Genomic DNA, 24884 nt, shown 5'->3' with positions numbered 1-24884 from the left:
CGCCGTGTAAAATGGTGGCAGATCCAGAAGGAGTGTCACACCGATGGACTGCTCTGAGATCTGTGCTATCTTAGTTAGACCTTTTCTGCCTATATAACCAAGTATGCAGCAGTGCATCCATATCCATACAGAAAATTTCGAAACCTGGAATTATGTTGAAAATTTGTGTACAGAAAAGTTTCTGCTGATGACGGAACGTCAACGTCCACTTCTTTGCACATTGTGGCAGTTTTTTGTCAACTTTCCTCATCATCATGATCAGCGCTTCATACAACTAAAAATATAGAGATGAACGATTTTCGATTTTTATGGGAATTGTTATGAAAATGTTAGTTCTGATATTTTTGACTCCATCATGGGGTTCCCGCATACCTTACATTAATTTCTATTTCTTGTTTTACAACTAGCAGTTTAAATCTAATGCTGGATTGATTAGCCATATTCTCTATTTTTTATGCCACATTTTTATACGAGCGCCTGTGGCCTCCGACGATTTCTTTTCGCGATGTGCTTTCAAATTTTAAATAAGGATTAATGTTAGCTGATAGAACTATGTAAGCGCTAACGGTTGGCGCTTTTTTTTTGGCTGTCTTGTCGGTTTTTAAAGTGAACATCACGGTTTTCAAAATTGAATTGATACCATTTTCCTTACAAAATCCCTTTTTTGCATGTTGTACGGATTTTAGTCCACATCTTAGTCTACATCTACGCAGTATATTAGAGTAGTTCTTCAAAAATCATCCTCTATAATTAATTTATTAGTTCTCCAAAAGAGCCAATTAAAGTGTCTGAACCGTCATCTGGCTTGATTCAATAGGAAAAAAAATTTTTATTTTCTTGAATTTGGCTCAACCTATCACTCTAAGAGCCCCAACCGTTAATTCGATAGGAGTGATGTTAGTGCATCGATCACATCGGAAACACATCTAAACCAAATAAGTTTATTTCCAGAGTGTTTTACTGAGTGGTCAATTTTCTGATTTCTCAGAAAACATTGTTTTCACATTCATTTTGAAGTAGCTTGAATCGCGGATTGATGCGGTGCTGTTCATGTCGGTGTTGATCTTATATTTGATGAATGATGAAGCTGTGTTGATCCATAGACTGATGGATTTGTGCTAGTTGGGAACAACCCTGATTCCTTTCGGTTAGAAATGTTTTCCATCCTTCATTCCTCCTTCTCACTATTCATATTGCCACGATGGCTTCTCCATCATTTCTCGGTCAACTTTGCTTAAAATCCTCAAATTCCCTTGAAAATCTTCCTTTACATGCTTAGAAAACATATCTCATTCTAGATTTTAGGTTTTTGAACTCGTCTAAGCTACGTAGCTAAGTATTTTGCTTCAAATTCAGCGGACCTTCAGTTCCCTTAATTTGATCCTAATTGTGTGATAACCATATATAAAATTTTACCATATGCTTTCCGCTTCCTGTGAGATTTGATTCTTTTCTTTTGAGTATTGCAACCAACTGTTGCAGAGTGACTGCGAAAATGACGAGTATTCTTCTACTTCTCGACATTGTCTTCGATCTATTGCATGAGCAAAACAATATAGGCATCTTATCTCATTTTCGTTGGCGAGCACACTTCAGCATCTCTCAACTAATTAGATCCTTAAGTGGTTCCAAATTAATCGAACTTAAAGAGGTGCCCTCTGCTTCTTGTTTTTATTTCTTGAAGATATTCTTGAATTGAAGAGCTGCAATAGTAAAAACTAGGAGTGGGATCCATGTGAAGTTCGACAAAAATATCATTTTGTATCAGAATGAAAGTGTTCTTATAGAATCGACTCAAAAATGTTCAAGTCCAGAAGAATAAAAATTACCATTCCTCTAGTTACTACCTTGAACATTTTAAAATTATGAGGTGTTGAGGTGAACGGTATGAATATTCGTTGAATAATGATTTTAAGTATGAAAGGAGTGTTTGTTTTGATGCAAGCTTTGGGCCATTTTCTTATACATATTATGAAGGAAATTTAGTGGCGATATGTTTATTTCGCTAAGTGTTTTAAGCGCACTTTTAAGCACCCGAATGTCCCTAACTGGATCCTTAATTTCCTGGATCCTTAACGTGTCGATTAAAATCTATCCTTGGAAAATTCCACTCTTCAACTTTCCAAACACGCTTAAACATTTTCTATGTATTCTAAATTCCACTTTTTTTCGACGTTTAAAATCTCATTTTTAATTTATTAATTGTTGTTTTAAGAACAGTAATCCCTCTATTATCTAAAACTGCAGCGTTCGGTGTTTGAGAGAACATTTTGGTATGAAAAATGTGTATCGTCGGTGTACATGGGAATCGTCCAATGGCACGACTCGTACGGAAATCGACGACATACTCGTCAATCGACGGCGGTGGTGTTAACTGGATGTCTCAGTAGTACCATCCGTTGGTAGTGGATCAGATCACCGCCTGATCCGTGCGATAATACGACATTTTGGTATTTCCTGTGCACCGAACCTCAAGGATTGAATAGCAAAGAGAAAAAAAATTGAAATGTTCTATGCGACCTTTGTGTATCCTCCTGAATTCTCCTGAGAATGGACAAGTTGGACAAAGAGTTGACCAGTGTGTCGTAATGTTTTGTGATGGACACAATAGTTGTGACACAATAGTTCCCAACACCTGTAATTGACTGCTCGTGATAATTTCCCCGTGACTTGATTTGATTATTTTTGACTGCTACAAAGCAGTAACCGACTACTTGTAGATGTTGACAGAAGTTGCACTGTTGAGGCGTTCAGCTTTCTAGCCAGCCAGTATATAATAATGGCGGTTTTATCTACGCTCGATCATCGCCGCCGCAACCCCACAAAGCACAGCGACACACGCACGCACTCACTTGCCGCCTCTGTGTTGCTTCTGCAGCTGGTGGCTGTCCGCTGTTCGCTTTGCTTTCATAACAACACACATATGTATGTTCAGCTCGGCTGTGTTCGCTAAGTGACACTTCGCGTCCGCACATCATTTCGCATCACGCCGTTACGACTCTCCGTCCTCCATCGTCTTCGCGATGATCGGCGTCTATTAATTGACTTTTTAGAGACTCTATTCATCTTATAATAAGCAGTAGGCTACGTATCACATTAGCATTCAGCTTATGTGAATTTTCCGTCATTTGGTGTCGTTCGGTGTCAACGCAGATCAGTACGGTTCTTTCGCAGTGATAGTATCTAACCGCGCATAACAGACTTTTTCTCACGCAGACAGCATGTGCATGCTCACATTGTTCTTATGCGCACATGGCCACGGCGCTCGCTTACTACTGACTGAGCGGTCGTAATAATTAAATACTGCATGTTTTTTGATGGTATTAACATATTTCTTCTTGTAAATAAGCAGATATTGCTTGAAAATCTTCCTTTACATGCTTAGAAAACATATCTCGTTCTAGATTTTGGGTTTCTGGACTGATTTGGTGTTCTAGTACATATTGTCGTGTAAGCTACGTAGCTAAATATTTTGCTTCAAACTTCGCAGACCTCCAGCTTCCTTAAATTGATTTGTCCCGGTTATAATTTTGTTTCACAAAGCCTTGTTTTCTCTAGAGCACCATATTTATCTACGATTTCGAGTTTTAGTTGATTCTTTAGAAAGTTGTGCTGTTATTTTATGAATTACTGGCTTGATAATAAGGCTCGGGTATGACAAAGGTGCTCTTAAATACGAAGACATGATCTCAATACTGTACCCACTGAGTGTACCTCTGCTCAGTTAGACAGCCACACGATGTCGATAATGTCGTTAGGTAATTCTGGAAGGCGAATTGCCTCTAGGTAATATGGAATACAGTACATTGTCACATATTGCTTCTGGCATGAGTATCCTTAATAGTATTTGTTGAAGTCTGATCCCAAGCCTGCGTCTAATGGCTTGAACTCCCTTTGTGCTGACATTCTGATGAACTTATGATGACTAAGTGCTGCAGAACTGCAGTAATTCTCAAATGTTTTCGACTAAAACCATGCATAGTGACCGTAACTGTTTTTTTAAATTGATATACATGAATGATGACCGTATATACTAATATTTCACTCAATATGTAGCTTGTCGTTTCAGTCTGTCGATGTGCACTTTGCGTCATCGATGTTATGTCTTTGTATTGGGAATCAGTCAGCCAATTAAACGCTAATAATGAAAATGTTTCTCTCTTTAAGACATGAAGTTCACGTATCAAATCTCGAAAAATACTTACTAAGGGCAAGTTGCCAGTTTCCAGGATCATGGACACTGCTGAGAAGACTCGTCTGCCTGGTGTGTTTCCGTTCCCGTTCTGTGTGCCGTCGTCATCACCATCATCGGTATTCCCATCGTTGCCGATGTTTCCACCGGGATTTCAGCAACTGTACGCAAATTTGGTGCAGCAACAGTTCCTTCAACTGGCACAGCAACAGCAGAGCCCTGGAATCCGAGCCGGTTAGTCACTCTTTGCGGTGGGGTCTGTAGAACAGCCAACTAGCCGATCTTTTCCTCCAGATCAATCTCCTTGCCTCTCCGACCGTGCCTCATCCCGCGAAGATTCTCCATCAGTGAAGAGTGAGTCAATTTCCATTCTTTTTTTTTTTGCTTAGATGGTCTCTCCCTGCTCCAGCAGCTGACCTATAGAACTATGGAGGATGGCCGTGATGCTGTCATCAATGACTAACATCCCGACTGGTAACAGCACCTCATTGGTATTTGTGTGTGTTGTCGCTTACAGCGCGTCTTCGAGCGTACTATTACGATGAATGTCAAACGCATTCGGACATTCGAAACAGTTGTGGAGAGGCTGAGATGAGTAATCCAGAAAGTTCAAATGGCGCTAAGTGTCTTTTAATGACCAAGTGTTAACTTATGGTTCTGGTAGGAAGAGAAGGTCATATCAGTAATTACTGAGAAAAAATCAACCATTTCTGTTGAATTCAAAGAAATCGTGCCCTTAGGGAAGTGATCCTCCTTTCCCAGGGGCTGCACATTAGAATCTTCGCACTTGATAAATAAAGAAATTCTTCGTGTTTTTGTTTAACCTCCCGGTGATTTTTCGAGAGAATTTCACTTTCACATTGACATTTTTGCACATTTTTGCAAGTGGGTGGGTTCGGTTTAGTAATTGTTTGTTTAATTATTTTTCTTCAGAACCAAATCCCATTTCTTGGTAAAGTTGCCTTTGGATACAATTCATCCAGTCATTTATGGATGTAGAACTTTTCGAAATGTAATGCGGTTCGTTTTGAACCTAATTCCATGACTCCTTTTATGCATGAATTTCCGTAGATTTGGGTATCAAAGCGCGTAAAAGCGGTTTCATTAGATCTTTTCGAATGTTTCAGTTAAGAACTTCTTAAGTTAAGAACTTCTCACATATTAAAGGCTAAAGGATAAAGTGTCCGGCGTTAATCAATGCGCTTGGGATGCGCCACCGCATTCACTTCAATTCAGAACCTAACCGATGTATCATGTCAGTGGTTTTATCCTCCCACACAGAACTGGTACGAATTTATCGACCCCGGAGGGATGAAAGGCTTCGTGAGCACTGGGGCAGATTCGAATCTCTGATCGATCGTGCAGAACCTCTTAGGGACTGCGCTACACCCTCATTAGTACATCATAAATATTTGTTAAGTATTGGAAAGTATATGTGCCAGGGATTAGAACTCAACGTGAGTGGAGGTTTAAATCGAGCCTATGTACTCTTCATTCAAAAAGTTCTTGGCATTCTTCGGCAATAGTTCTGTGATTCTGAGTGGTTCATAGGTCGGAAAATTACTTGCTAATCCATCTACCTAGCCTCAATCATAGAGAGATTCATAAAGCTCTCAGAGACTTTTTCCTTAAACCCACCCGCAGATCATGTTGGCATTTCCGCGATCTATCCCACTGGTTACGATCAATAAACCGTAGAACCACTCAATTTCAAAAAAAATTCGACCTCATAAGTTTCTCTGCAGTCTTTTAATGCTGGTATGTTGAGATTCACATGGTGCCCTTTCATTGCTGGTCGAACATTCTGTAACCAGCCTCCTTCTCCTTTCTCCCACTACTAAACATGCTTGAAACAATGCCGCGCGCTGTTCGACACTGTTTTTTTCCCTGCCTTCCATGGCGAACTGAGCACTTGAAACTCGCCACAGTTCCCAAAAAAGTGGGAGCGATTTGAATACTCGAAAATGAGCAAGCGACTAGAATGTTCATTGACTAACTGAACTCAGAGCGAATGAGCGAATTCAGTTGGATCCGAAGGAAATCTTTGCTGCAGTTTTTGATTGTTGAAAGCTTAGTTGATGCCGCATCAGTTTGATGGATGTTTGATTGTGGATATTTGTGAGATAGCTGTCTCAGCAATGCTAGGATTCGTCTCGTAGCATAGTTGTTGTGCCTGCATTTTTGCTCACTGGCCACTGATTTCTGGAGGAGAGGCAGTGAATCTTCCTGATAGATGGACCCGCATGGGAACTGACAAGTTAAAATGTAAGGGAAAAGTCTTCTACTTCTTTCTTTTTAGTTGTGAAAGAAATGTATCAAAACCTTATTTATTTATTAAATTCATATATAAATAAAATTATTGAAATGTTATTTATCGAACACAAGTAATTGATTTTAGTGCTTTTTCCCTCTTTGTCTGTTTATATTGTAGAACATGAGAACCAAAATAAAATAATGGACTAAAATTTCTGGCATGAATTCAACCTCCATTCCCACGGATCTAAAGTTATGTAGTTTTTAAATATTCATGACAAGAAATATACCACCTCTTATTTGTTCTCCTTTCGTTTTATCTCCAGAAATAAAGACGCATATATGGCATGAATTAGTCTACATAGTTACTCACGGAAATATCCGAAAAATATTAGTTTTAAAGGTGATCCGACAGGCCATATCGTTCTGAGGTTGTAAGTGGTTTCTACTTACCGTAGAAAATACCAGTTCATTTTGAAGTTTTATGGAAAAACTAGCAGTTTATTGTAATGTTCCTTCCACGTCGAAATCATCGCAGACATTTGTTTTTGTTTTTTTTTTTGTTAAACTTTTTGAAGCATTTGAATTTGAAGCATTGTTAAGCTTAAGAAATACTTAACTTACTAAATAATCTTATATCCGTTAAAAAAGCCTTGTACAGAGTTATTCTGAAAAGATTGTGTTTTCGTAGAAGACAGTGGTGCAGCAAATGTTAATGACAGAGAAATATTAGTAATTGCTCTACAGCCTCGTGTTTTATTGATCTGGTATGGTGGAGGAGGTATGAAAAGATGAGAACCTGTCACTTTGTGGGGAAAAACCCTTCACAAAAATAATATTCCTAGAAGTTGTGTGTCGTTTCTTTCCGGAATCAGTGCACTCGCGTATTGGATATGTATACATACAGATGATTACGGTAAGGCTCATTGGGGCTGGTTGGTGTTTAGAAGGGTGGAAGAGTCATGGCGTCGTGATTTATGACGCGCAACACCGGAAGTTCACGTACATACGGCCGAACGTACAGACAGCGTTCGGCGTTGGGCGTGAAATCACCCGTGCACAACACATAAGCGGGCCCAACTCCGTAGGTTAAAAATGGGACAAATGGTTGTTGGGAACAATGAACGCTGGTACAGGTCACTGTTTAGAGGACAATGAGAAAAGAGATCAGGAAAGTGAGATAATAACCTCTAAAACTGGGAAATATTATTGGGATCTAATCCCTATTAAAACTATGTATTTGATTTTTTTTTTGTAGGTTGGGAAGTCTCTTTTCAGTACCTACTGTTTCGACCGTAAAGGAACTTTTAGGACTACTTTCGAACTAGAGTGAGTAATCATTACAGCACTTCAACTTCTTCTTGGAGAATTCTATATGGAAAACTCAGTTGTGCTGTGTTTTCCAAGAGTGGGGTTATTTCGAAATTAGATCCGTGGTAGTTTGAATTTTCGGACTCTAGGACTATTATTCTCATCTATTTGCAAAAATATTACCTGTTCTTGTCATAGAAATAGAGAGGAAGAGACACTAAAGTTAGATCCATCATTCAAATGTTCAGTTTCAGTTCTGATGGTGTTGTGTGTGATTCTATAATTCAATCGTGAAGTTTATTTATTTGTTTATTTATTTATTTATTGAAAACATCTGCAGGTGTGCCAAAAAACAAAAAAAAAACAAGATGGAACAGGGCTCACTAGAATTTCGCCTGAATTTTACACAACAAGACTGGCCCTTCAAAGCATAAGGGGTGGTCCAAAGTTACGGTTGTTGTTGGTTCTATGCATAGCAAGCGCAGCTTCCGCTTAAAATCCAAATTTAACTCCTGGTGAATCGGATTGGAGGAGACGAATCGAAATTCAGATTTGTTAGGTTTTGCTTGCTCTTCTTCCAGAAGTAGAAAGTTTGAGTTAGTGATACATAGAACAACACAGGCGAGTAATTCAAGTTCCAGTAATTTTGGCGCAACCTTTTGTTACGTTCCCGTATTCAGTTAACTTCTTGCGTCCAGTTCTTAGTCGGACCCGGCCAATTCCTTATTCAAATGTATTCCAGCACCTGGAACAGTACGCGAGGGGCGTGGTTGTCTTCTAACGTCAGTCTTCGCAGCTCAGGGATCATTTTATGGTTCGTGGGAGTGGTTGGCTAGCGCGTATGTTTGAAGGTGTTTGTACCAAGAGGGGCTGTTCTGCTGGTGAACGAATGACAGATTACGACTTTTGTGGGAAACTTAGAGATTGCTGAGGTAATAAGGGAGGCAGAGATGTGAACGCACGTACGTGAGATGTATGTAGCTTCCTCGTGAAAAGGATTTGAATTTTAAAAGATGTCCTCTTGGGTCGAACTGGATTTTTTTTATAATGCCTATCTATTATTTTACATCATGGAAGTTTGCTTTTGCAGAAGGAGGGTGTGACTTTTGTTCTCCGTTGGACGTGCAAGTGATTATAGTTTTGAGATTCACATGTGCAAGCAGTGCACCGAATTCTAGCCTTATAATTCTATATATAAAAATTAAAAATTCTAGCCTTTAAAAAAATAATTCCAAAATAATATTTCTAGTATTATAGTTCTATTTCTTATAATTCTTATAATTCTAGCCATATGGATAACGGTTGCTGATTATATTAGATCACTTGTTCAAATCAGTCATTTACACAGAAAAAAATAAGAAATTAATTCACTAGTTATTTCTTCCCTGGAGAGCCTCATTTCCATGAATCCATGGAACCAGTCTTTTCTAAAAATTGGTCAGTTGTCGTGGTCGTGCGAAGGTGTGATCGCTACCATTTAAAAAATTTACTAGTGTGTTTTCTTTTCCTCTCGAAGTTTCACATAGAATTCTGTGCTTGTTCTGAGAGAGGAGTTCAAGTATGTGCGTCATTGCGTCAAGCTCCATAAATTATATAGTTTCTTTTGAAACACCCAAGTGGTTTATTAGAGATATCTGCAAACCTCAATGGTATTCCCCCTATCCACACCATTGTAAAAGGCCAGGAGCAGTTCTCTATTCTTTCACTATGTGTCCTCGAGGTCATGCGCTACCGTAGTCCAATCTGCATAATTGGCTCAGTTTTTCTGTCAAGTACATATCGGGGTTGTCATATCGTTTATCCTATAAAGATGTGCACGGCGATGCATACACGCATCTGAACAGTCAGGGTGAATGTGCTGTTTGCCGATTTTCTCTTCGCAGGACGGACAGCTAGCGTAAAATGTTAGCATGCGCAACGGTGCGTAACGCAACAAACACCGCATCATTTCCGTAGGTAGTTGTGTTGTGTACGGTATGGCACGATTGATGACATATTCTGCGGTCACACTCATCAAATGGGCAACGTCTGCGAAAGAGGAGGAGGAACGGAAACGATTTGTTCAGGAAATAGGACGTTGTATCGTGATCGAAAGTCGACAGCTGGCCAGCTTCCTTTTAGATTCAATCACTACGGAATAGTCTAGAAGTCCATCCTTTCGAAATTGTAAGAATTCACTTTTTTTAAAACCAGAGAGAGGTTTTTTGCGGCTTCAAAACTGACCGTAGGTGGAACTTATGACGAAAAAATCGAAATTATTCATGGTTCGAGAAACGTTCTATAGAGCGATGACTCGGCAGGGGAGCACTCTATTTGTTAGTGATTTATGAACTTTCAGAAATCACATTAATCTATAAGTAATAAGTAAAAATAAGATAGTAATAAGATGTAATAGATAAGGTAAAACATCGAATTAGTGATTTTAGATGCAAAAAACTGAAAACTCTCTTCGGCTGGAAGAGAAGAAACAAGGCCATTTCATTTAAAAAAAAAGTTTTGTCGCAAATTTTGTGCAAAAAAAGTGTTTTCCAGGCTCTTAAACATGTTTCCCGTGGCCAAACTTTTAACGTTTCCAAAACTTCATATGGAACTATAGCTGTGGGTGAGCACCTTCAGGTGGGGAATGCTCGGCAGCTCTGCGCAATGAAAGTCAGGGTTTAGTCAAAGATTTCATGCTGCCTCTAGGTATTTGACTTTTTTGAGTTGAGCTTGGCAGTTCGCGAGACGACAGGAGTTTTTTTTTTCAAATTACTAAATTGTCCCCTGCTTTATTGTTCGCGTGACTTATCCCTGCTTATTCTCATTTTACTCTTTTCTCGTGGCTGGATTTTCTATTCTTTATTTGTATTCATTTCTTGCCTCTTACTCTGGGCACGCCTTTGAGCGTAATAAATAAATAAATAAATAAATAAACTGGGTAACTTTCGCTATGTAGCTCTTCAAGTTATAGTACGTTCCGAAACGTATACTCACATGCCCGATTGCATTTAGTACAAGGAATCAGACACATATAGGTGTCTGACTACGTGTACGACCTCAGGGGATGAGTATTCTGTTCCTTTTTTTCGGCCACTGCTAGAGAACCTCGTCAATAAGTTCCAGAAGTCCCGTGCTCTCAGTCTCCTGACTTCTTTTCCTGTCTTCTTAGTAAAGGCCAGACCATATAATCGTTCTCGATGTCAATCAATATAAACTGCTTGACTGCATTGTTATCGCACAGTATCGATGACAAGTACTTTGTGTGTCATCACCTGGTCTGCGGAACAAAAGCGTCAAGTGTTCTCGTGGTCGGCACCTGCAGCTGTCTTCCCATTGCGCAATCGTCACATACACATGTTCCATGTACTCGCCGATGCTAACCCTCTTACACGGAGCATCGTTTGGGGCTAACTCACCAAGAGTCACGAGCCATACACCTCCCACTTCTCAATTTTTCCTCCTTTTGAGGTGCGGGAACTTCAAACACCACCACAATGTGATAGGGCGTAAATTGGATGTGCGATCTACAAGGTCGGATCAAAGACAACCGAACGAACCGGCCGGGAGACGTTACCGCAACGACGACCGCCGTGTGTCGTTTTAATTTAATGAGGAGTTAGAATGAGAACAGTCAAAGCATAACTGGACTCTTCGGTCGGGGTTTGGTGGAGCGAACTGTGACGAAAGGTTTTTAAATGGTAACTGTTCAGAGTGAAATAACAGTACATATCTATTTACAGTCGGTAACTCTGTTAGTTTAAACAGTTGGTAACTTTGTTAATTGAAATTAGCACGAACATATTGTTCCTTTTGTTACGACAAGTCTTCTTATTTATTCTCACTTTTTTGTGTTCCTTATATTTCTCTAGTTGAGTATTGAAGCACCAAAATAGCGAAATCAATGTTCAAAAACTAGAAAGTAACTAACTAAAAAAAACTAAAAACGAAAATAACTAAAAAAAAGTAGAATAAAACTTTGTATGCTTCTTCAAACTTCTTTCAACAGCGTTTTATCGCTTCATTTGTATTTTTGTACGGGTTAACGCGCTGAACGTTGATAGCAGAGTGATATTAAGGTGTAGTTTCTACCAGGAAGGAAGGTGAACAGTTTTGAAGCCTGAAATCTTGCAGTAGCAGATCATAGATGGACGAATTTGACTCAACATTTTCTGGGAATCAGCAAAATAACAAACACTATCCTGCTTTTGATCCTGTTTTTAGTAGTTGATAAATAGAAAATTAACTGTGCTAAATGATAGTGGATGATGTGGAATGAATTCTTCTTTTTTTTATAACATATCTCTTTCAAGCGTGTCAAATTGCTCAAATTAATTTTTGCTGGCTACGTAAGTTTCAAACTAATCAGGTGTCTGTCCTCATTGAAATATTCCTGCATAGCGACCAGATAAAACCGTTGTCGCGCATTCAATCTTTTCTGGGAGAATGTTTGTAAGAAGATCTCATTTTTAGAGAAGGTAAAAATGGCTGAAACTAGACATGACATGTGAAGATTATCAAGTATCAATACCTGTCTGAACTAGAATCTTAGCAACTCGCCTTTCCTATTTTCTTTCTATCCGTGAGGAAAACGTAGAGGCACAAAAGAGAAAACACTACTTGATTAAGAAAAAAATCTCCAATGTGCCTGATATGTTCAAGTTGAAGAAATAGTGTGGTATCCACACAGACTATCCAAGACTAGAAGATTCCGAATATTGGCTTTTTGCAACTGAATCACAACCCCACGTGCAGGTTGCTGGGTCCACAGTTAATGAGGCGGCTTGGGCCTAGCCCTTTTTCGGTTATTGACACCTTAGATAGACCTCCATGTTTCCAAGGAAATTTATGTTCTAGGAGGGCATTGGCATATGAAGTTGCTCGCTCGCTATTCGCTACGAGAACCTCAAGGGACCGGAGAAGTCGGTCGACTTCAAACGCAAAGTTTTCTATTAGCAACGAAGCCGTCGATGGCAGGCCTTTCGTTTTATTTACGACTCCCGCCATAGAGTGTTTTATTAGTGGACTGGGATCTACAAGAATTATGACTGTTTGTCTTCTTCTGATTTCTTATCCCGAAGAGACTTACCCGATGCCGCTCACGGCTTGGATTGGTGGCTGCGAAGAGGAAGAGAGGCAAATGAATTATGGCGTCGGTGGTTAGCAGCGTATGTAGCTATAAACAAATTCACTGCTGAAATTATTGGGACGGGCTTCAATTCATAGCTCAGCGAGATCCGTAGAAACGCGTTCTTAACTGGATATCTACTCATTGTACACCAGTTCCAAGCTATTTTGCTATGCTGATATCGAATTGTTTTTGCTAAAGTGCATATTGTCACCTCTAAACTCGCCTCAGACCACTGGATGCTAAACTTTGAGCTCAGTCTCATAATAAAAAAAATGCTCGTCATAAAATATTAAACTCTCCTGCGAAAACATACCAACATACCTGCCACTTCTGGAGACGAATATCCTAAAATCGCATCGGTTTGCTCATTTAGCTGGCCAACTACATACTAGAACCACTAGGAAACACTTCCGGAACGTGCTGAGTGCTATGAAATATTTCTGAAAGTTTTAATCAACCATCTCAGCTAACAGCTGTGATACAAACATTTGCGTATATTGGTTTAGCAGAGCATACACGGCTGCGAAATCCTCGTAACAAATGTACCCTATCTGTTCTAAACAATCTGACGGGAAAAAAAACCGTGTATCTTCTTCCAGACATGAGTTCAGGTTCGTTGTTTGACTTAAGATGTACACTCATGTATAAGTCGGCGTCCCCACATTGTTTGTGGAACGTGATAGATGTTATCTCTGGGAAGCTGAAGGCTTCTTGGAACGTTAAGGAAAAAATAGAAAGCAAGGGAAGTAGCGGGACTTTCAAGAGAAGAGTTTAATTAATTTCCTCTATTGACCAGTGGATCACTAACCTGTTTTATGACGATCGCTGGATACCTCCATTTGAAAAAAATCAACTTGCGAATAGAGATCCTAATTATATAGATGTCAAGCAATATTTTTTTTAAACCAAGGTGTAAAGGTTTCGAAACTGGATCTAGGATTATTTCCATATTGAAGGAAACTGTGCTTAGGGCACGAAGCCATTCTCTAACATGGCAACGTACTCATTTTATACATGGCTCTTCGAAGAAGTAGCACACAAACTTTGAAAATCGTGTATTTCGTGGGAGTGCAGATGTTTTAGTACATAGCTGGACATCAAAGCTAAATCATTTATTTCAAGCTGTTTAGGAAGATCCATGTTATAGCTACCTGGAACTTCCATTTCACTTGTGGAAAAAGTGCAGCTGGTATTTAAATAGACTACCTGTGACTGACTACGGTAGCTGTTACGGGTGTAAGTGATCCATTGCAGCAAGAGCAAGAAATTATTCGCTGCTATACCGTAGCCTGGTGGGCTCTTGATTATCTTGCCTATCCTGACGCGATGATTTCCCGGCGGAGTACGGCGAAAGTTACGACTTTAATGTCACTTGATATGTCGTGTTTATAGATGTGGATAACGTGTGGATTTCATTCGTTTGGTGGAGAAGAGTTGGGAATTAGGTACATAGGTTGGGGCCCACAAATAAGGGAAAATGAGGAACTTGAGGGAAGAGCTGGACAGTGCAGGAGTTACACCTATGCCTTCAGCTCGGAGCTATTAGAAACTCACGAATTATGTCCTGAGAAGATCAGGGAAATACACAGGGTCCAAGTGCGGATGTGAGATTACTTAGGGTAGTGGATTGACACGTACTTGAGATGTAAAAGGGAAGTTGAGTACTTCTACCATCGTAGCGGAATCATCGGATAATTTTAGTATTCTTGGTATTTTGTCGTTCTTTGATAACTTCTGTTTCCTATATTTATTTGCGGCCTTCGCAAAAATATTCTTTCGCTAAATATTGATATACTAAATAATAAATATAAATACATAATATAATAAATACTAATTAAAAACATTAAAAGTAGTTTATAATTCCTTACAAATTACATAGTTCCACCACATGCTATTCGCTGCTTTCTCTGTAGATCACCTTACTCTGCTTTTTCTAAATGTAAGCATCAGCTTTATTTCTTGAATCACGCTTTCAACAATTACGTTTTTTGCTTTGTTTTATCTAGACAATGTTCGAAAATTTGGCTCCTTTTGAAGAGATTAGTTTTTTTTTTCAAAAAAAAGTGACAGAACAGAATGCATTTTGGTAGATTTTCTGTCCGCTGGACTCCATCACGCTTTGTCTGAAGCCATTGTACGAGGATATACATACGGAGAACGGAAGATAAGTTTGCATTCGAAAAGTGGGTAAAACCTATGTTCTGTGTATGTATGTGTGGCCATTTCGCTATGAACGAATAGAATGTTAAAGAAGTAATACCACTCAGTGAAATCAATAGAAAATATTAGGTAAAGCTAACAGATCCGACAAATATGGAGATTTTATTAAGTGGAAGTTGCAAATGTAAGGTAAAAAAAAGCTCCCGACGTCTCCGATGTCGCAGTCCTGTCTGTTTCCATTACAGAATTATGTCAAAATGTTAATGAGCTAACTCTTCCCTGGAATTAAATCTTTTCCAAACACGGTAATCTCAAAAAGAAAAACCAAAAGTCGGTTGGTTTTTTTCGAGGCTGAGAAACGCCTATCCTTCAGAACGTTCCATTCTGCGGAGACATTCAAATTGACAGTCCTCTTGAATTTACGAGGGTCTCATAAATGTATGAGAAACCGTTACTGAGGTCGAGGCGAAAGCGGAGAGGTTCGAGTGAGTTGGTATGTGTATGTGTCAGTTAATCATCTGCCATTGCCTATTGCAAACTAGATAAATGGCTGTCGGCTCGGATCAAAGCCGTACGGACACCTTAGCAGCCGGCTATTTATTGCGCGTCGATTTGTCGTCGCTGAGCGTCTCCTATTAGCGCCATCAAGTCACACCAAAACATTGAGGGATTGTTATGAGACTCGCAGGTTGAACGCTATCTTCCTGCTATCACTTTCACGTAGAATTCGAAGGAACGTCACTGAAGAGCCGTTAGGGTTAACAGAACGCACCACTTTCAGGGGAAAAATGTTTAAAGAGCTATCTAGGATTGCACATAATTACTTCCAATTGTCACTGCCTGCTTATCGTTGTGCGGAGATGTAGCTTCCGGAACTTCTTTACTTCCGGCGCGAATCGACGAATTCCCAACTAATCACACACACACATACACACCCCGCCAAGGCCTAGTCTCCACCTTCTTACCAGAGCAGGTTCCTCCTCAATCATTTCGACCTTCAGTTTCACCTTGAATTGTACAGTAATAGCAACCAGTTTCTTTGCCGGAATCACTGTAGTCCTAGTCGCTGAATGTGGAAACAAACGTCCACTTTATTGGTGAACTGTTTGTATGACTGAGTTTGAACAAATATAGATTCAACTTGGACATGTGGGCGAGCGTCATATCTCTCCTGACGGGGAGCTTGTGGAGAGGCGCGGTGTTCATGAAAGGCACCGTCTGATACACTAGACGCGGCCCCCAAGATCATTTGTTATTTAGACGATCGTAAAAATTTGCATAATAGGTTACGAGGCAAGGCCGCCTGTGTAAATTTTCCCATTGAGAAATGCGACGGGAGTAGTGGAGGGAAGTAAACAAAACTTATTGAAGGACATTGGGGAGGCGAGTTAGGAACGAGGTAAGGGAATTGTTTTGCACTTGGGAGTTTGCAAATCGGTAGCCGAGATAACTGAAATCAGGGAGGATATCGCAATAAAAAAAACGTGAAGGATTAATGCCTGAAGGTTTCGCTGTTATAAGTTCACAACCGTAACTGTCATATTTATTTTTGTGTGGGCCTATTGTTTGCGATAATTCAGGCACCTGAGCCTGAGCGTTAGTAATTAGATGAAAAAATATATAAGTGGATCAAAAAGAATTGAATGCATAAAACTTTGATCATTGAAAAGCTAGGAAGTTACGTGAAAGTCCCTTAGAATAAACGAGGATATAATAATTTAGTAAAGGACAGAGGAAATTGAAAAAAAATTAGTGAAATAAAAGTGGCTTCATGTAGGGATCTGTTAAAAAGTAGCCATTTTAGTATACAACTAAAAAGGGATCCTCTCCCTATCACCACTGAATTATGAACGCCTTTTGTAACCCACCTCGGGTTCAAACTCCTTTTCTTCACTGAACATGGAACTGAATGTTTTCTATCAGTACAAAGGGAATCAAGGCTGTTAGAAGGAAAACAAACTCAGAAGAACTTAAAAGATTTTGAGTAAAAAATTACTTCTTCTGCAAAAGAGGAAACACTTGAGATTATTTGCTTTACTTGAGAGATGTAAATTAGAAGTTCCAACCACTATATCTTTGTCAGCATTTTTTTTTATAACATGAACATAATATGAAGAATATATGTATGCGGGAAATAGCTTAGTTTGTTTTCTTTTCAAACCAAGCTCAGAGATTTTATTGTGTAAATAAAATTCGTCTGCGGGGAAGTTACAAAAATTGAGCGAAAATTTGTCGATCTCAAAAATATGAGAGGCGAAACCGATAAGTCTGACGGTAGAAAAGCACATGGAAAGCAAAACCATAAAGAAAGCAAGACAGCAATTTTAGTTCTATCGAGAAATACCACGGGCAAAAGTTTCACAACTACAAATCCTCCTACTATCGTTATTTTTAAAGACAGGAATCCTCTGAACTACTGGTTGCGACTAACCCAACTGTGATTTACAGAACTTCAACTCGACGACGATGGTTGTCCGCTTTGCCCGCTGTGCGGTGATAAGCTGCCCGAATCCGAATGGTCGCACCATATTGAACACGAGAGAAATAAGCTTATCGGTGTTATCCAGAGGTAGGTGGCGTAGAATTTCAATATCAACCTCGGTTTCGTATCTGCTCACCTACTCTGCGGCACAGATTAAGGGCTTGGGTGCTGTGGTAGATTGCGAAAATTTGCGATGTAATGGGATGTTTCAGTGTGAAGGAATCAAAACTGATGGAGCCTTCAAGCAATGCGGAGCAATCACGGCGAAAACGAGAACTTGAACTCTTAAGGATCCGGAATAACCAGCAGAAGCGGTTGGCACGTAGGTTTTGCAGTCATTCTGGCCTTTTCAGGATCTTGAGACTATCGTAAGAAGATGAGTTCATTTTTTCTGAATATGAGAGAATTGCGCAAGCTACATATTCATGCTGGCTTAGTCTTTAAGTGGTGTAGCAGACATTTTTTTAAAAGAAATTCATTGTTGAAGCGCAAAACACTGAAAATCAAGGCAACTAACTGTACATGATGGGGCCCCTATTTATTTCTTGTATTCCTATTTGGAAAAATTTTCATAACTAAGTTGATGTTTGCCGTTTTGATGTGTTGATATGGTCCGTGTGAGAAATTGGGCTGATGTTGGTATATAATTAGTTGCTGCAGTTTTCTTTATATCTCTCCTCAAGCATAAATTATATCCACCGCATCATGACACCGACTGAAAGAAAGTCTTCAGGAATACGAATGAGTTTTTCGTAAATCGATTTCGTTGCTTCTGCCGAAGTGGAGAAGGCATTAAGGAACTTGGGTTGCTCTTCCCATAGTTCATTAATGCTAAATTAAAATCTTGATTAAATAGTCCATAAGAGTATTTCCGACAATTTCATGGGTCGATGTAGTATCTGGCATCAGTGGCGAAATCCTCCATCGACCAATTTTGTTTGGCCCAATCCTGCAGAATCTGAAATGCCTGTCACATAGAACGAACGTGTAGCTGATTTAATCCATTTAGATCTTGCGGCACTTTCGTGACTTGGGCAACTTTACATTTTTTTGTGCTTTGGTGGCGTAATCTCAGAAATTCTTCTCAAAGCCCTCAAAGCTTTTTATCTAGCTGTAAATCATTATTATTGCTGCTAAACTACCATAGAAGCCTGGTCTTCTCTTAAAATTATGATGTTACTCCCTAAAAAAACAACTTTGTTTGAAAAGGAGATTTTCATTTTAGTGAAATGTATTGCAGGAACATTATGTAGCAATACAACCAAAAACAGTTTGAGGAGCCTGATCTACTTATTCGAATGTATAATATTTTTCCAAAAACCCATGCTAAATTACATGTGAAACCTACTGAGTTTCTGTATTTTTCTTAAAACTTCTTTATTTCTTCCATTTCGCACTCTATCTTCGTTTGATATGTTAGTTATGAATTCTTTGAAATCTGGAACTCAGCCTACTCATTTTCGTCTCCTACAGTGTTCAATTGTTCAACTGAATTCTATTTATTTATTCACATACATCAATGGTGCACCAGAAAAGAAAGATAAAAAAAAATGGAACACACTTTGTCTGAGTCAGAAAATCTTAGGAACAAAAAGAAACTACAAACTCTACTGAAACCGGAACCCAATTTATTGCCAGAGAATTTTGCATTTCGGCCGTTTCGACCCTTCTTTTAGATGTTAAAAGGAGCACCACCGTGAAATAAACAAATATTTCAGTGAAACGCGGCACCACGACTCTGATGCGTGACACACTTACTCCATTCAGCCGTCAGGTACGAATCTGAGATTCTTCCCTGAACTTCAATATTTTAGCCAAAAGGTTCACATCGCACACGGTGCTCACGTGTTTCCGATCCGGAAAGCGTGTTGGTTTAGTGTAAATCCGAGGCGGCTATTGTAACCGTTCGCCGAGAGCGTCTGCCAGGTGTACGAAAGGCAGTAAATATGGCAAATGCTTAGCAAATATCATCATAAACGTCCGACATGAGGCGACCTCAATTATGCGAATCGTGCCATTCAACGTAGTCATAAAATGTAACGTAACCCAGCCGCGCACACGGTTACGCAACTCGGTCACTGTAGGCACCTTAGGTGGATTAAGTATGCGTCTTTTGCACCTATTTTACATGGAGGAGGTACATCTTTGATGTGAGGAAAGAAGTCTTATTGTAAGCCTCACAGTTACGGTTACGTCGTCGGCATCGAATTCTTCGATAACATAGTGTTTTATGTAGGAAGATTTGCAAAACAAATCAGATCAAAATAGATTTTTTTAAAGAATATCAAGTAAGAACAAATGAAGGCATGCACATTTTAACCTTATCATCACCATTTCCATCTAACTTTGTTACTGTTGGAATTTCCTCTTCCAAGAGGTGGATCCAAAAAGTTCGCTTGCCTGCTTATTTTTCGGAAAGGCGAATAAAGCAAATTCAAATGTTAATGCACGTGAGACCGAGTAATGCAGTAAACAACTAATGTTTTCTCGGCAGTGTTCAAGATTTTCCCTTCGTTGACTGTATCTCACGTTATTGCTATCGGAACAAAAAAAGAAGAAAGAGCTTCTTGTTAAAACGTTCCCAATAAATGTTAAAAATGGATTATATAAGATATATGTGTATGTGTATATCTATGCGAAACTTTTTCTTTTTCTGCGACAAAAATTATTTCTTCTTCTTTATCGATCGAGTGAACAACCAGTCTGGTCGACTGTTTCATTTTGTGGTTCTTGTTTCTTAGGATTCCCATCTCTCTTTTTTATTTTTTGTCGAATCCTCAGTTCGGGCATGGCGCAGTTGGTAGGAGGTACCGCTGTTAATGCACGGTCGATAGTCCGAAAGCGCCAGATAGTTTCAACCAAGCCATTCATCCCTCAGAGGTCGACGAACGGGTAGCAGACTAAACCCTTGTCAGGCCCTTGTCCTTGTATAGGCTAGAGAGGCTTTCGTGAACCCGAAGCGATTCCGAATTGTAAACGCGTCGGCGCATCCCAAGCGGATTGATTAACGCCGGATTCTTCATATACATATTCATTTTATATAAATCGTGAGATCAATTGATTTCTGCGGCAGATGCGTTTTTAAGCTTAAATACATTTCCAACATGTAGGTCATTACTTTAAAAAAGTGTCAGAGGACAAGCGTAAGGCAAATTTTCGAAAGAAAATTCACAGCGGCTTTGTCTATTCATGAAAATTTTATCTTATGCTCCAAAGAATTTCGATTGATGGTCGGTTTCGTTTGAAGATATTTGTTTTTTCAGTCAAACGATGAAAGCGGCTCAAGCGGTTCTCCGGAGGTGAAAAAAGAAGAAGCAGATTGTTTCAGCGGAATCAAATGCTTCTCGTGTCATGTAAGATTGAATCTAACACTATTTTTACGCATGACTTTGGAAGAAAACCTCTTCAGAGAACAACAGAGTACGGCATTGTGTCGAGTTCATTCGAGCAGCCACGTTGCCAGGAATGTTTCGATATGCTGAGAAGTCAAGCAGGCGCGCTTCCGGCTACGGTATGTTCATCTTCTATTTGACATTCACACCAGTATATCTTTTCCTAGAGCGGAAGATGCATAAACGCACAGTTTGAGCAGGTGTTTAATAGTGCTAATCCGATTACGTAGGGGGTCGGTAGCCACTAGTGGCAAAAGAACAACGGAGATAAGGCTCGCTTTTGGAGCGGACTAATGAGGTTGCATCACCTCATTGAGGCCTTATTCATTATCTTCCAAGGTGACCGCCACCTTCCAAGAAGGCCGATAGACGACGATCTGTCATAGGGCAACGCCTAACCGTTCACTTACCCGAACACAACTCTTTGGACCGTGTTCCGACTTTCACACGTTGAGAGAGAACCGGAGAGGAAAGAATAAAAGATTGCTGCTATGTTTAGCACCCAGTGAGACTACAATACACCTAGGGACACCAAGCAGTTACGAACGAAAATTATTTTTACTTCATGTTATAAAATAGTATCTTTTCGAGTACCCATTCAATGTAGGGTTTTTTTTTGTGAATGAATCAAAATTATTGTCTCGAGTGAATTCTCGCTTTAGTACTAACGTCTTTGGAGTCTAACGTCGTACAGCTTTTTGTACAGCTTAACAAGAAGAGAGGAACTGGACATATGTCATTAAGATCTGAATTTGTTGGTAAACCACTTCCTGGAATACTTTGTTGTACTATAATGTTATAACGGCGTCAGTCGTTCAACAATGCATTGACCTGCTGATCTAAATAGATCAATAGCAAACCGACGTTCTCTACGCAGGCACTTTTTTCGATCCCCATCTATCCATCTTCGTTGCCTCGTTATTGTTCTTTATTACATTTTTGTTATTCTCTCTTCTGGCTTTTGATCCGCAGTATAGATCCGGGCAGTGCAGCAACTATCTCTTCAGTTGTCGTTAGCATATTCACACTGATTCTTGCGTTTTATCACAGCAAGTCCCCATCAACTCTAAATGCAGCTGCAGAATTTCCTAGTTCCATATTCCCACTGAGCAACCTCCCCCTAATCCAACCTATCATAGTTCGGAAAAGTCTCTGCAATGGATTTTATGCTCAAACAATTCCTTTTTCAATTCACTCATAGTTCATATCCACCTTTTTCGCAGAAAACAGTGTGTGGATATGTTTGTTTTTTCCGAATACAAATATCAATTGACCTATTCCGATCGAATTTTGCACACGAACATTTTTGGACGGAGCGAAAGCTATTTTTCTTCTAAAAGTTGACAGGCTATGTTGATTTATTTATTTTCACACTGTTATTAGGCTTGATGAAACCTTGCCAGTTGTGCTTTGCCTGATCCCTTCGTCGAAAACATTTGTTTTATCAATTCCTCTTCTATATCTCACTGATTTCAATGGAACTTTTACTACAGAGATTCTCACATACTCCATTTGTCGATAGGGCAGCAGTTTGTTAAGTATTCAATGTATGGTGAGGACGGAGCGGAGACGGCGCGAAATGTAGGATCTGGCAACCCCTTCCAAATTTCATGCTATATAGTAAGGGGTTATTCTGTCACGTGTGTGTTCCAGTCATTCCCGAAAACACTGAGACGGGTCCTACTGAGTAGAAGTGGTGCGTCGACACCAGGACACCACAAAATGGCCTGAGACGTTTCCCACGGCGTCAAGTTGATCCGGTGGCGCCAGAAACCTATAAAATGGGATGGGACAGGTCCACGGAGTCGAACTGGTGCGTCGGCGCCAGAAAGCTATAAAAGAGGGGGGGGGGGGAAGAATTGGAAAGGGGGAAGGGACCGCCGCATCCTTAGTCTTCCCCACGTTTCCTTCACTAGGTTGGTCAGATTCTTCTTTGAGAAGCTGGAAACACGCTTAAATAGTAAGTAACTGTTTTCGTGATCTGACTTAAAGGCATCACCCCACGAATCTGAGGTGGTACAGATTTCAGGTGGAGTATTCGTATAAGGGATAGTAGATTATGGAGAGGAAGGTGATTACGTCCATTTCTTCCTAATTGCCGTAAAAAAAGGCCCGGAAGATGCGGCGCCGCACAAGGCGGCGCGCTCCAGTCGAACTCCCTGGTGAAAATAGTGCGCCAGAACGCCTGAAGCCGTATCTTCCGGGCCGTTTTTTTACGGCAATTAGGAGGAAATGGACGGAATCACCCCCTCTCCATAATCTACTATCCTGTATACGAATACTCCAAAATCCGTACCACCTCGGATTTGTGGAGTGATGCCTTTAAAACCTTATCTTTCCCACAGTAGGATGATGACCTTTGCGTTATTTGCTGTTAGCACTTCATTCTGTGCTAATTGTTGAGAGAAAAGAGGAGAAAAACTCATATTTCGAATATTATCTCCATATTTTGGCGGTATCGAAGAAAAATAGGTAAAAAATCAAGTTTGAATACTCTCAATAATATATAGTACTGCCAAATTTTGGAATCAGGAACTCTTTTATCAATGCTTGAATTTTTTTTTAAAACTAGGAAAGCATCTTTTAAAAATGGAAATCCAACTCTATAGAGAATGCCACTGCTTTCAATTTTTATTGATCAGTGAAGGCGAGCGAAGTGATCGCCACAAAAGGCTCGAAGTCCGTCGGTTTAGTCGATCATTTACACTAGTTATACATATACAAAGTCGAACCGCATATGTAGATTTAAGTTTTTTTTTGTTTGTTCAGGAGTCACTAATTTTTGTTCCGTCCGAGTTGATTTCTCCTATTTAGGTTTATATTTATCTTTATTATCAGTCTGATTTCGACGTTAGCTGCTAGAATTGTAGCTGAGCAGCTGCTATCTCCAGTAATTGTTGTTTAATAGTAAACCAGCTGCTATCCATTTGTACATGGTATTTCCGAGGTCATCGTAGTTCTTTTTCGTATATAAACACAGCGTGTCACGATTTTGACGTAGCGTAAAATCACAATGAAAGCGTAAAGTTCGTGTAGTGGATTGGGGAACCCAGTTCATCTTGTTGGTCTGCTCATCTGTCTCTGATCGTCATAAAAAAGTGTGGAAGCGTTATTTCCAAAAACGTACGTTAGAACGCGCTTCTATGTACACGTTTCGGCCACCTCAGCAGCCTATTCAGTTGTTTTACTTGAATACGTAGGCGAGAAGATATTACTGATTTCCGACCGCTCGCACTTGAATGCGACGCGTGCGCAGAGGTAGTTGCAGCTGGAGTCGTGAAAAAAAAACGGCGCCTTTTAAACGACGATTTTTAAACGGGAGGGATGAACGGAACCATGCTGGGTTCCGCATTCCACTACCCAAGCTCTACGCTTTCGCTGTGGGTTTTGCACCACGTCAAAATGGTGATACGCTGCCTCTAATGTACCATTCTAAAATACCACTTTCTAAACCCTTCAATATTACTCGACTGAGCTAACGTAAGTTGCCAATAAAATCGCCTTACCTTTACAACTACCTCTTTTTTTTTATCCTGTGCTATTGATCGATTCTATTGAAATGTGAGAGAGCTGTGTCGTCACCACACAACAGCAATAAAATGAAGATATCCACGCATTCAAAGTCGTATTCTCACTACCCAAATCAATCAGTTTTCTCGATTTTAGCTAACAAGCATAATGGACCTTCGCACGACGGTGATGAGCCCATCGACATCGTCGAACAATTCACCGCCTGCAGAGAAGAAGTGTCGTGTTGAGTGACATCAACACCGTCTTCTTCTCACCAACGAATACCAATTGATACTAGTTATTCTTCTTTTATTCTCGCCCTCCTCTTCATCTTCTTTCCAAAGATGCCCGTCTAGTTTTCGTACCTACTATGTTGTACTCTCAATTTATTTGACGGACGGCTACTATAATACTTACTATATTACTTAATGTCATCTAGATCATCTTTGAGGCCAACACATTCTAAACTAGTGGTTT

General features: G+C 39.8%; 1 protein-coding gene across 1 annotated transcript; it reads left to right on the top strand.

Annotated features, from left to right (window-relative positions):
• Positions 1–4233: 4233 nt before the first annotated feature.
• RB195_016500 (uncharacterized protein) lies at positions 4234–24659 on the top strand (the record flags this gene model as incomplete). The annotated part of the gene is made up of 8 exons (XM_013443140.2): positions 4234–4426; positions 4487–4546; positions 17472–17592; positions 17718–17827; positions 19224–19279; positions 20769–20858; positions 20915–21016; positions 24564–24659. The coding sequence occupies 8 exons, from the start codon at positions 4234–4236 to the stop codon at positions 24657–24659; spliced, it is 828 nt and encodes a 275-aa protein (XP_013298594.2).
• Positions 24660–24884: the final 225 nt, after the last annotated feature.

The sequence above is a fragment of the Necator americanus genome, chromosome II (genome assembly GCF_031761385.1).
Source record: "Necator americanus strain Aroian chromosome II, whole genome shotgun sequence".
Lineage (NCBI taxonomy): Eukaryota > Metazoa > Nematoda > Chromadorea > Rhabditida > Ancylostomatidae > Necator > Necator americanus.
The sequence above is the reverse complement of the archived record's forward strand: the minus strand, read 5'-3'. Positions and strand labels throughout refer to the sequence as shown.